This window comes from Dermacentor albipictus, chromosome 9 (genome assembly GCF_038994185.2).
Source record: "Dermacentor albipictus isolate Rhodes 1998 colony chromosome 9, USDA_Dalb.pri_finalv2, whole genome shotgun sequence".
Classification (NCBI taxonomy): domain Eukaryota; kingdom Metazoa; phylum Arthropoda; class Arachnida; order Ixodida; family Ixodidae; genus Dermacentor; species Dermacentor albipictus.
In genome coordinates, this window is record NC_091829.1 from 12,717,921 (window position 1) to 12,731,337 (window position 13,417).

The 13,417-nt window shown below is 48.1% G+C and overlaps 1 protein-coding gene and 1 long non-coding RNA gene across 4 annotated transcripts in view; one reads left to right on the forward strand and one right to left on the reverse strand.

Moving 5' to 3' along the window:
- Window positions 1-9,225, forward strand: part of LOC135911116 (uncharacterized) — a 36,695-nt gene extending 27,470 nt beyond the window's left edge. The window contains exon 3 of the long non-coding RNA XR_010567217.1: window positions 9,092-9,225. This is a non-coding gene — a long non-coding RNA (uncharacterized lncRNA). The remainder of the gene's footprint in view (window positions 1-9,091) is intronic.
- The window catches only part of LOC135911113 (probable ATP-dependent RNA helicase ddx17), a 39,433-nt gene that overhangs the window by 6,807 nt on the left and 19,209 nt on the right, over window positions 1-13,417 (reverse strand). For all 3 annotated transcript variants that reach the window (XM_070525635.1, XM_070525634.1, XM_065443230.1), the window contains exons 2-6: window positions 9,161-9,460; window positions 4,465-4,627; window positions 3,823-4,087; window positions 2,933-3,110; window positions 810-1,076 (exon numbers count right to left, since the gene is read on the reverse strand). In XM_070525635.1, coding sequence (XP_070381736.1) covers window positions 810-1,076; window positions 2,933-3,110; window positions 3,823-4,087; window positions 4,465-4,627; window positions 9,161-9,450 — 1,163 coding nt within the window. In that variant the 5' untranslated portion in view covers window positions 9,451-9,460. The remainder of the gene's footprint in view (window positions 1-809; window positions 1,077-2,932; window positions 3,111-3,822; window positions 4,088-4,464; window positions 4,628-9,160; window positions 9,461-13,417) is intronic.

Genomic DNA, 13,417 nt, shown 5'->3' on the forward strand with positions numbered 1-13,417 from the left:
TAAACCTGGAAAGATTCTAAATCGTTTCAGATATTGTGAAAGGTCGGATCGGCTGCGTGTCGCAATCAAGAACAAACGACGTGGAAAATTGAGCATTAGGAACATCTTGCTTCACGACGTTGCCCGTTCCCACGTCGCTGAAGTGGTTAATATACAACTGGCAAAGTTCAAGTGGGAAATGCTGCAACATCCCTCATGCAGCCCAGACCTGTTGCCTTACGTCTTCCACATTTGGTAAAATTTGAAAAAACTGCTCAAGGGAACCAGATTCGTGTCGGAAGAAGACGTGTAGTCATTTACAGATTTTTGAGGCAGCAACCCAAGGAGTCTTATGAGACGGGAATTACGCGACTCGTTAGTAGGACAAGTGTCTAAATACTTATGGTGACTACTTTTAAATAAAGTACCCCGTATGTCATATTGACTCGCCCTCGTATATTTTGCAGAACTCCTGCTTTTTATATGTGCTCTCTGTTGCGACTATCATTTCGGAGCAATTACTCGCAATACACAACTATATATATATATATATATATATATATATATATATATATATATATATATATATATATATATATATATATATATATATATATATATATATATATATATATATATATATATATATATATATATATACTTCCCTCGGTTAATTCTATAAGGAGGAGGCCAAGCTGCAAAATGAGCCCCCCCCCGAACGAAATTTCTGGCTACGCCACTGCCTGTTTGCATGCTTTCCAGCGGGCGAATAGCATCTTTCACGAGCGCTTCGAAAGGGCTCCGGTGGCCCGTCCGGGGCGCGCACTCACGTGAGCAGCGCCGACTTTCCGCGCACGTTGCTGACGGCGTCTCCCAGCTCGCAGATGATGCGGTTCATGCACTCCTCGCTCTCGACGGCGGCCCGGTAGATCTTGAAGTACCGCTCCAGCCGCTCGGCGTAGTCGCCCAGGTGGGCCCGGTTACCGTCGTCGATGGACCGCTTCTTCTTGCCGCTCAGGCTGGTCACCGTGGGGATGAGCAGGCCCAGACCCGCCAGCGCCAGCAGCGGCATGATCACCGAGCCCAGGCCGTAGTACCTGAAAACAACGAGGGATCGAAGGGCCTTTACTTTAGGGATCGATTGCCTTTAGGGATTGATTGGCGGCCTTTACTTAGTTTTTTCTTTACTTGTGGTTTACGGCAGTGTTGAGTTCGTTATTTTGGTCGTTGCTTAGAAACGCTTATTCAGGGCCCTGCTCGTGTATTTAACAAGAGTCCGTACGTAGCGTGGAGTCGAGTTGGACAAGGAAGCACGTTTACTAGCTTACCTTTCTGGTCTAGAATTTTGCTTGGCGTTCATATTATAGTTAAGACACTTTGTCTATTCGTCATTAGATTCCAACTTCGTCTACGACCTTGTTCAATTTCTGAATGAAGCGGCGGCAACAAGATGACGTCTGGACTTGGTCCAGCTTCTACTCTTGTTAACGACCCTTGCATTGGGCCTGCATTGTTTAGGTTGGATTTGTTTAGTCACATTGCCTCAGTCGTTTACGGTCCTGTTTAGAGCCTTGCTGAGGTCTTTCTTTAGGTCTCTTGTGAGGACCCTGTTTTTTATTTCGTGTCCTCATCTAGACTTTTGGCGACGGGTGGAACTCGTCGATGTGCCACTTTTTCGCTACCTTGTGGTAGCTCTAGTATGTACGCGATGTGCATGATAGGGGATAATGAACACTTTATGTTGTAATGTTGAGGGACACGCGGTTTAGGGATACGTTCGCATAACTCTTCTGTTTAGCATAAAGCAGCTCTAGCTTCCACTCCAGCACCACATGATTTTTCAATAAAGCTCAGATCATTGAGCAATACCGTATATGTTTCGAAAGGGGGCACGTTCCGCTTCCAGCAAGACATCTTTGGACGTCGTCAAAACGGTAGGCCGACTGTCTGAGCGCATGTGGTAGTACGTTGTAAAGCAGTAGACAGAGAGAAAAAAAAAGCCAGCATGTGCGTTTTGTACCCTCGGGCTACAACTCCGGACAAGACATGCTGTGTAACTTCGATTGAAGTATTGGAGGCTAATGAAAAACCTTTAGTTGAAGCCGGGGGCAGTGCGTAGACCGCCGAAAATGAAAACGAACAGACTGGCCCTAAATCGCAGCGCACTGCCTGAAGCAGACTGGTCACAGCACGACGTAAGCAGAGCAGCAAAGGTATTCTAGCAAAATGGCAGTTTGGTCCAATTTCTTCACGTTTCCATTCAAGCTGGAAAACAGCGCCGAAGAAATATGAGCCTGAGAAGGCTTACAGTATGAATAAATAAAAAAAAAGACGAAGGAGTAGGGACGAAGGAAGCAGGGTGCAACACCTTACTCCTCTAGTATTTGGCACTATTCTCGAGTATTAATGTGAGCAGGAGGGAGAGTTTAATGTACGCTGAAGGTGTCAGCCCTGCTAGATGGAGATATTTCTACTTCACAAGGACACCATGGTAGGCTAGTTGCCCATTTTTCTGTATGCCGGCAATTGTGAGGGACGTTTCTAAGCGTTGAAGTCACTATTAGGAAAAAGGAAAGGACGTTCCAAAACTAATGGAGACTCATCACATCATGAAAAGAGGGAATGCCTGTGGGAGTGACACCTCGGCATCGCTGTAAAGCTCTGACATATCCTTCCTGGATCGCGCTGCTGCTTATTAATGCGCCCGTCCGCCTTCTGTTTGCCTAAGTGCACCACGGAGTGCGCCGACGTGTGCATTCTTACGCGAAGCAGAAACTGAGTTCTATTAAACTCACGTTTGTAACTTTCGTTATTCGGTTCAATATCGCCTTTGTGTGTGTGTGTTGTGTTTTCATTATTATTTATACTTTGAAATAGCAAGAAACTTAGTATTCCGGATCATGTGTGCGAGAGAGCAGGGGAGTGCAGTGTGCATTGTATTGCGGGGACTGACCTCTTGGACGTGTCGTAGCTTCCCTGGAAGGACGGTGATGGATAGGAGCCTCCGCCGCCTCCTCCTCCTCCGTAGTGGCCCGTGCCGGGCTGGGCGTACTGGGCGTACTGCTGGGCGGCTGCCAGCTGGGGTCCGTACTGCTGCGCCAGTTGGCTCAGGTGGGCGTACTGCGCTGCGCCTGCGTAGTTCGAGAAAACCGCGCGGAAACAGAAAAACGGGGCTCGCCTTCACACTCGCGCGCGTCAAGCACTGCAAAAGGCGGCTGGCGGCATCTTGCAACCGCAGTATACCTCCCGCAACTATTCCCCGGGACTTCGTCGGACGGCGCTGTTGTGGGAGAGCGCCCAGGCTGGCCTTACCAGCGCATTTCTTTTGAACGATGGCCGAAATGGATCGCTACGTCACCGTTGAGGCACTCGCCACCCGTCACGCTCGGTTACACGCTTGTCCATGGGCCGTGTCGGGCCGAATGCGCCGGTTCGCGCCAGGACATTGAAGCTAAGTAGCGCTGGTCCCCGCCAGCGCTTGGGAGGGAAACGCTTAGCGTAACGCAAAGTGTTTACTGTTGCCGCGGAATGGGCTGCCGTGTTTCGCATTAGCAAACAGCCTACTTTCGTTTAAAAGTGCACGCTTCTTCAACGAGAGGTTTAACCCCAAAGAAAGTCGTCGAGTGTGGTCCCGAAGGCTGCTTGTGCCCGCTTCTTCCGACGGGTAACCGGCGAGAGCGAATGTCGAACCCGCGTCCTCCCGCAGCCTGGACGTATTCGATGCTCGCTTATTGAGGACTTTTTTTGTTCTAATCTGAGGAAAGGGTATAGCCCGTCCCGCACCGTTCCGACTCCGTCCCGGGTTAACCCCCCCACCCGCCGCCGCCGCATCGGCGCACTCACTGGGTCCGTAGTGTCCGCCACCCTGGGCGGCGTACGCCTGCAGCTGCTGCTGGTAGCTGGCGGCCGCGGCCGCGTTGTAGGCGGCCGCCGCGGCGCTCGAGTCGTGCTCGTAGCCCGACGAGGACGGGCCCCCGTCGGCCGAGGCGCCGTAGCCCGAGGACGAGGAGGCGCTGGCCGCCTGGTCGTAGCCGCCCGACGAGGACGGGGAGCCCGACGAGCCGCTGCCGGGCGCCGACACGCCCGCGTAGTTCTGCGCTGCGCTCGCCTGCGACAGGGGCGAGACACGCGCATTTATTTATTTATTTATTTATTTATTTATTTATTTATTTATTTATTTATTTATTTACTAGTTCACAGGCAGATGCACGTAAAGGGAGCGCTGCTCACGAAAGAGAGCACCAGAGCAAAGGTAAGCAAGATTCACAGGCTAGGTAACATTGCAAAATAAAGCAGCGGCAGGCAGCATGCTATTTTACGATATATACCACGTCATTAGCTCACGCAGATCCCGGTGACTGATTTGCTGCCATCCCTACTCGAAGAGCACGACATTAGCGATCACCATAATCACAGTACCACCACCGTCATCGAATGTCTAAACCGTCGTCGCGCAATCCCCGATTGACGCATGGTATAGTATACCTGGTACTCGGCGTCCGAGGCGCTAGAGGCCTGCTGGCCGCTGTTCTTAGACACCGGGTAGTAGTAGTAGTACAGGTTGCTGTTGGGGCTCGCCTGGCTGTGGTACGTGTTGCTCGACGCGGCCGCCTCGTAAGCGCCCGCCGAGCCGCCCGCCGAGCCGTAGCTGCAATCGAAACGGCGACAATGTTAAACGCGGTAGCGGTAACTCGAAGGCGCGTGTGTTAGCCTCAAGGTGTCTACCATTCGGTCAGAACCCGGAATATTCGGGACACTTGTCAGTTCTACGCCATTCGGGGAACATACAAGGAATAATGATGATGATGATGATGATAATAATAATAATAATCAGGTCAGTAGGTACCTGCAGTAGATATGGCTAATCTATAGTATGCCCAAAAGGAGCAGCATTTTCCAACTAAGCTTGCGCAATCCATGAATAACCGTCTTGGCTATGTGACTGTCATCTAGGCCAGGCCGTTAGCAACACAGGATGCAGTCAGATCTGATAGCTCATTCCGCCTGATTTACATCGTGCTGGTAGTAGGTCAAAATTGTTGGCTGCCTTGCTAACGTCACAGGCTGTAAGGTACCATTTTTTTCTCTTGGGTCCGAACCTCCAATGGCATGGACTACTACGCATTCCAAGTAAATAAATAAATAAATAAATAATCAGGGAAAAGGTTACGAAATCTGAGAATACAAAAATGACGAGGTAGCAGACGCCCTGGGCTGGACCTTTTAAAGAGTAGATCGTTAAGTGTGTGTCACATTCGTCCTGCGTGCCGCTGCCGAGGCGTGCATGAGGGGTGCAAACCGGATTCCTATGGTAGACGCAAACGTTCTCTGCAAGAATTACCAAAGGGAACCACGGATGCAAAGATGCAACAATAAGCTGAAGTTGAAGCAACTCTGGCCTTGCTGTCGTTCAACTACCAAGGAGATTATATGCAGCGCATGGGTTTGTCTAGCCCTCGTGCTCGCGGCTTCGGGCGTCCTCGTGGTGTGGTTTAGGAGCCCTTCTATTTGGAAAGTTCCAAGAAAACGTCTCTTTTTCTGAACGCATCAATGCAGCGAGTCTCTGCGCGTGCTTCAATCACTGCAAATAACCATTCGCAGTGATAGTGCAACATTTTGTCCCAAGCGATCAGTTTGTAAAGCCATAAAGCTTGAAGCCATGAGGCCAAAAGCTGTGCCAGTTGATGCATGACTGCACTTGAAAAACCAGTCGAGAACACAGTGGAGACAGACTGGAACTAAGAACTGTCTTCTTTTTTTAACGGGAATTAAGCATATGACCGCCGGCAGTCGTTTGGCACATGCGCGAAACCCATCGCAAAACAAACTCCAGAATTTCAAATCTAGAAACAAGTCACGCGATATGCTACCGATCGATAAACGTGATTCTTTGTCACATGAGCCTAAGGACATCGCGCTCACGCACTTGTTTCCCAACCTAATGATGTAATCGGTCTCCAACATTTCTCTCTCTGCTTTTGTCTTGCGGCTGCCCTAAATACTGGAACATACCAGCCTCGTCCCGTCTTCTTCCTCCTTGTGTACGCTCAGATATTTCGCTCGTTTTCACGTTCAATCGTTTGAATCCGGAATGTCAGAGTTTAGCCTAATCCACGTGCTACGCACTATTTACGTGCTGACCGAACCGCCATACTTACTCAGCTGCAGCAGTCACTAGTGCCACACTTCACTCCAGTTTTTTTCTTCTTTAATGTAGAACTCTGGAAGCTCACCGCAAGTTTCTAGTGTAGAAAAGTTTGAGGGCGCTCGCTCGTGCACATCTTCGCGGATCATATTCGTACAGCGGTGAAAATTAGTGCACGGAGTCGTCAATGAGGAAGCGTCACCGATGCTGCCACATTTATTGGGAAACGCTGGCGTCATACCGGACTCCTGGAAATGCTAGCGAGCGGCCCGTAACTCCACCTTTACGGCACACTCATTAGTTGCTTCGCCGCAATTGATGTGTGTGTATGGTAAATGCTTGTCGATAGATATCGAGCGGCAATCCTTTCCGCGAGAAATGTGTCGCGCCCGCTGCTTTTATGGTAAGCAATACTTCTAGTACTGTTTTGTGAGAGGTGGGGCTTCCCTGTTTTATTCAATAGGAGCTTTGCGTTCCGTGCCTCCAACTGATACGTGTGCCAATTTATATTACATAAATATGTGAGTCGGACTGCTCGTATACAGCAGTAACGTCTACTGGACAACCGAAATAATTTTGGTGCCTTCGTCAGCAGTTTGAAGCGCCAGTACAACGTATAGGCTGATACAGTAAATATATAGTGATATAGAAACAGTAAAACTTGATTATGTTAGGCAAATCAAGTGACTATCTTTCGCTAGCGCTTTGCAAAAGGGACACCATTAGGAATTATTAATATCACAGTCGTTTTACGCGCGCAATAAATTGGGCACACAGAATAATCTTCGCCCGCTGTTGGACCCCAAATAACAGTACTATAAGATAATTCATCCTTTACAAAAACGATAAACAAATGAGATCGTCTGCAAGGCTGTGATGTGCATTTCTTGCTAGGACCCCTTCTCTTCTAGCCTAGGCGCTCTCAGTAACACGTAGAATCACTATTCTAATGTATCTGCTCATTCACATTCCATTTTGAAAACGTTTTCATGACCGGTGATGTTGAGTTTACGCTCTGGTTATATTAGCTGTAGAGCAATAACTCGCAATCTGATTTTGTGCACGGATGAGGGAGTGTTATCGCATGTTCTGTTTTTGTTATCTTCCCAATCGCATCGATGCGATGTGGGTATTGTGCACACATATTAAATGTTGGCAACGTGGACAAAAATAAGTGAATAAATAAGGACCGTCTAGCAAACATCTATGCATTTATCATAGAACTTCACAAAAATAAAAAAAAATAATGACGAATCTTGGCCGTAATGGGTGCCTTTCAGTCGGCTTCTCCTTACAATAACGCAGTATGCAGAGAAGCACGCTTCTCGGCTATATGACGGTTTGTGCAGCGGTTCTACGTCCTGAAAGGAATTTAAGGCGATATTACATCGCTTAGGTTACCTAAAGCGTAACATGAACATTTTCTCTAGGGTCATTACAGTGGGCAAAAGATTATATTTACAAATAACTTCACTAAATACATTGCGTTGCGGTGCTATGAGAAGACTCGCAGCATTCGGTATGTTTGAGTTACACATTTGTGAAGCACGTCATTGGTGTAGCCAATCTTCGGGCCACGATAAGCCGGCGCGCATGTCACAGCTATTCTAGCCAATCAAAATATGGCTTCTAGTGTAACGTTTGTAATAATGCGACACGTGCCCTAGTTGTGGCGCGTACGTGAGCGCTTCGGATCGACAGCGACGTACTGACGGCTTGCTCGCTCGCCTTTGTTAATCGATTCAAGTATCGTCTTGTTAAGGCCCCTCTGTCTCGTTCTGTTTTCACCTGTCCCGCGTACAGCTCGGATCTTCTGACACTTTGCTTTGCGTTGTCGGATAGCTTTAGCTGGGGAGTATTCTGGCATTGCTCTTCAGCAGGAATCAAGGATTCATGGTGCCGATAAGTGTTAGTATATATGAGGGCATACATTTCTCGAAAGTCGAGCTCCAGTTAATTGCTTAATGGGCGTGGGTGGCTTCGTGAATGCTTGCGTTCGACTCCGCACGTGGTAGTTGCGCCCTATAGTGAATCATCACAAGGTGATTAGTGAAACTTTTGTCAATTAGCTGCACGCAGATTTATCGTGTGATTTGTGTGCGCCTATTCGAAGGAAGTCTCGCCTGGAAGTCGTAAGGGAATACATCTACTTAGGGCAGGTAGTGACGGCAGATCCGGATCATGAGACAGAAATAATCAGAAGAATAAGAATGGGCTGGGGTGCGTTTGGCAGGCATTCTCAGATCATGAACAGCAGGTTGCCATTATCCCTCAAGAGGAAAGTGTATAATAGCTGCATCTCACCAGTACTCACCTGCGGGGCAGAAACCTGGAGGCTTACGAAAAGGGTTCTACTCAAATTGAGGACGACGCAACGAGCTATGGAAAGAAGAATGATAGGTGTAACGTTAAGGGATAAGAAAAGAGCAGATTGGGTGAGGGAACAAACGCGAGTTAATGACATCTTAGTTGAAATCAAGAAAAAGAAATGTGCATGTGCAGGACATGTAATGAGGAGGGAGGATAACCGATGGCCATTAAGGGTTACGGACTGGATCCCAAGGGAAGGGAAGCGTAGCAGGGGGCGGCAGAAAGTTAGGTGGGCGGATGAGATTAAGAAGTTTGCAGGGACGGCATGGCCACAATTAGTACATGACCGGGGTTGTTGGAGAAGTATGGGAGAGGCCTTTGCCCTTCAGTGGGCGTAACCAGGATGATGATGATGATGATTCGAACAATTCAGCTGGTGATACTTAACTGCAATAACAGCGGTCGAATAAGAAATGTTGTTGGGAGTCAAAGTTTCGCACCGACGAAAACCAGTGTCTCGCCGATATGTTGGCTCAATCGGCATTCCTTGTGCGACCATTGCTATTCTCTTAAGGCCTCCTTAACCTTGTGAAACATTAGGAACACTGCATGACTACGTGTCATATAATGTTTTTTTTATGTTTGTCTGCACTAAAGGCAGTCAGCTGGCATATCTGCGATGAGCTTGCAAAAAGCTGCGAGGGAGCAACCGAGAGGAAGACTCACCCGCCGGCTGCCGCTCCGGAGTAACCGGAACCGGACGTTCCGTACGGCGAAGAGGCCCCGTACGCAGACGACGGGGAGCCGACCGAGGGCGAGTACACCGGGTGGCTGGACGACGCGGCGGCGTTGAAGTCGTCCCTCTTGGTCGACGTCGAACTGGACGAAGACACGACGGAAGTGGACTGCGAAGATGGAGGCGACGAACCCGTCGACGATGACTGCGACGAGGAAGATGAGGGGGACGCCGCCAGCGACGCACCCAGCAAGCACAGGAGCACAGCGGCTCTCGTCATGGTGACGCACCTGCTCAAGAGAGAGAGAGAGAGAGAAAGAGCAGACGGTCACTTGACAGGCGACAAACAGGCACGCGGCTAAAAACAATGCGTAGTCTGGAGGGAGCTTGAGTAAAGCTCGTTCTTGACAAGTGTTAGCCTTCTTTTTTTTTTCTTTTTTAGAAATATCTGGTCAGAGCGCGAGGCTGATTCAGGATTTCGGTAAGCGACAACAATGCGCAAGAACTGTCGTTGGCGTATCGTAATACTAAACAAGATGACAACAAAAACGGGACAGTGATAGCTTAAATGACAGATGAAGATTGTGAATGCGAGTCCAAATCACTGTTTGGTGAAATGAATTTTAGAATACGTGAGTTGCAATCTCCGACGTTACCTGCTTTCACGAATGCGATTCCACTACGACCTGAAGTCGGTGTCGCTATTCGGCGTGTCAAATGTAGGTCGTCCCTAGCGGTCAACCTGGGCAGCTGGTATTACTGCCTAACTTGCCTCTCTCTATTATATCTTAACTGCGCAAAACCCATCGCGAACACATGACGTAGAACTCACAATCACTGCCGGTACGACGCATAAGTTGTCTGCATATTCCGTGTTGGTTTCCTCTACGCCCAATTTAGCCGTAATTATCATTCGTTTATATCTTGCGAAGCTCACTATTTTGGAAAGGTCCCTTTGATTTTATTAAGGCTTCTAGGCTGGTATCGATCGCTCGGCGTTTAGTCTGCAGAGTGCTTCGTGTCTACTTGAACGCAGTGAATGAGGCGTGATAGAAAATTCGAGATGTCGTTGAACCAACGTTGCGGGACGATCAGTTCGTTCGCTGCATTTAGGTTTCACACATGCACCATAGAAACTCTACGTGCATTGCTATCACTGTGCACATATGAGAACAGATATTTAACTTTTGTTTTTCGGTGCTATAGGTGCACTTATATTTGACATGCACTCACAACGCCGTTAGCAGTACAGCCCAAAGAACCCTAAAGAATAAATGGCCAGATGTATTTGTTGCACATGGGCACGTCATTCGACAAAAGGTGGAGCAAAAGTGTCACATCTGGGGATCTGGAAGCGGCGACAAAAACGACGTGCGAGGAAATGTACATACTAATGTTATATGTTGTACGCGAGGTCTCGCTGGAAATCTTGCAATTAACACTCAAACGTTCTATTACCGGGGCCAAGCGAAACTCTTGAACAGGTTTTTAATCGCGCCAAAAACATTTCGCTAGAGCTGTTTCACTTGACGTACTTAAAAATCATTATTTGAGTGTGAAATCTCGCAAGCGTCGCAGAAGACGTTTTTGTGGAAGCGAATTAGCGAGCGAATGTTTCTAAGTATATACAGCCGATAAAACTACTATCCTTATTTCTCATAGCTGTCTAATAATTTGCTATCGCAATCGATACTTCGGCTTTCGGGCGAAACTGCGACGTTTATTAATGAAAGTATCTGGCGTCTCCAGAACCTTCGGAGCTGTTGGTAGAATTCTGTCTTTTTGACGTCGTCTGAATTCAGACTGCTGTCAGCATTGTGATTGTCTAACTTACAATCAACGGACACGCACTTGTCGGTACGTTGAAAAGTGCGGGACGACCAATGATTATACGACGTGTTAAACGCTACGGCTCAGTTACCGCTTCGATTGGATTTGTTTTAGTGTAACGTGAACCTTCTGTTCCGGTCACCATATATAGTGTGACTGCTGCCGTGAATACTAACGTGGCGTAACGACTGCGACGTAGCAGTACTGTTTTGAGCGCAGCCCACCTTTGGTGGCTGTGTGGCTATGACGTTCGTGCCACTGAGTACGATCTCAGTGGTTCCATTCCAGGCTGCCGCGGCCCCGTTGTAATTGGAGCGGGATGTAGAAACCGCTCGTGCATTTGGGTTACGACGAAAGCTAAGGCAGGTTGAGGTTGACTTTGCGTGTTCAGACGTCGGGTGCGAATGTATGATGACACAGAGACTCTCATACGTCTGTCCCGTGCAGGCATCTATTCTCTGACTGACGTCTGAAGGTGCATTTAGTTCTCGTTTAAGAACTTAGGGTAGCCAAAGTTGATCCCATCTTCTTCCCTCTCTCCTTTCCGTACTTCGTTTTTCACAGCCCCTGCGTTAGGTCGCGACGTAAAACCTCACCGATAAATTTTTGAGCGACACGCTTGCTGTGTCAACGTTGAATATGTGCACCCTTCTCGAATCTCCAACACGAAGGGGATGTGTTGACCGCGCACTTGCGGGCACTGCCCTTTGAAGGCAGAATTTCATTTGTTGGAATCTGGTGCATGTCATCAAGATCCCTGCGCAAGCATCCGGAAACCGGAGACTGCGTGACCTCCGCGCTTGGTGGAGCTATCGCCTGAATGGCGAATTTCCATGAACCAAGTGAACTCCCGTTGACGGATACGAAAACCCGTAGACCGTGACGTCGCTTCAGGAAAAGCATACATAAACATGGGAGCAGGTAAAAATGGCTCCGCTGTAACGAATGGCGAAGTTATTTACCGTGGAAAGAGATTAGCGCTGTACCTTTAGTCATTGAAGCGTTTACAACTGTTGTCGTAACACTGGCAAAAATGGCGTTAACATATTGTGGAGCCATTCCACTTCGTCAAGATGTTGACCAGCGAAGCTGTAGCACATCATCGAGGGTTTGACAAGGGTAAATGTTAATTTTCGTCATTTGGTAATGGCAGTGATGACATTTTTGTGGTTACTGTGATATACGTTGATTCGTCCGGTTACAACCTTAGACAAAATCTTGGCCAATGTTAAATCTACACACGACGGTTGAGAAGTTTGGTGCCTCGGTTTGGTGTGGCACTTCAAACCAAACTTTTCTAGGACAAACTGAGTGAAGCATATCTTTCCTGGTTTTGAAATTCCCACATTGAAGTCTCCACTCCCTTTTCGGTCCCGACATATCCACATAACGAGCACAGGGGTAGTGCCATTGCAACTAATCTACGCACAGTGAGCAGCCATAAACGTTACGGGACTATAAGCCATTGCTTCCTGGGTATGAGGCGCTGATGATGACAGTTTTCTTGATGTTTTCTATGTTGTATGCGTCATTAGAAAGAATGTAAGCATTATTTCCTGCACCTTGCTGAGTGCTTGTAGCCTCTGCTTCACGGGGCTATGAGTCATTGGATATTTTGCTTGCTTAAGGGTGTATGAACCATTGATGATGATAGTTTTTTTGACGCACACGAAAAATACACGGAACGCTACCTATATACTGGTCACAGCACAAGCAAACAGCGACTGTCATAGCCGGCGTTGACATTCCAGAAGTAGGGCTTGACACACTCGCCTTCTGAAGGCTGGATTGGAGCAGTTTGCGACTTCTTATATTGGTTATTTGGCCTTAACTAACGATACATGGCATTTTTGTGCGAAGGAATGTCAGGGGGTGTTCCCTATGCAGTCTCGGACGAAATGAGATTCGGAAGGACGTTGCACACTCAGCTTGCGTGCAAGCTTTAAGCAACAAATCCAACATGTGGCCTTCGGAGTTCTCTATAGTTGAGTGCTTGTCGGCCCGCTTCGATTGGTGATTTGGGCCTTAATCGACAACACACGAATTTGACGTGGAAGCCACACCCGTGACACATACGATACCGTTGTGGAAGTGCAAAAATATTAAAGTGCACTACATGAGCGTCGGCAACGTTTTTTTCGGACGAAAGGTGTGTCGGACCCATGCATCCGCATCCGGTTCATGCGGGCGGGGTTCGAACACGTGACTTTCGTCAGATCGTTAATCACAATGAAAAAAAGAACAAGAGCAAGAAAACAAGCCCCAGACCGCCCCTCTAGCGGCGATGTTCTACTGCAGTTCAGTTTCGTTCGATCGAATAATCGGCTTCTTTTGAAGCAACAGAAAAGGCGTGCGTGCGTGCGTGCGTGCGTGCGTGCGTGCGTGCGTGCGTGCGTGCGAATAAATATGTTGAACGT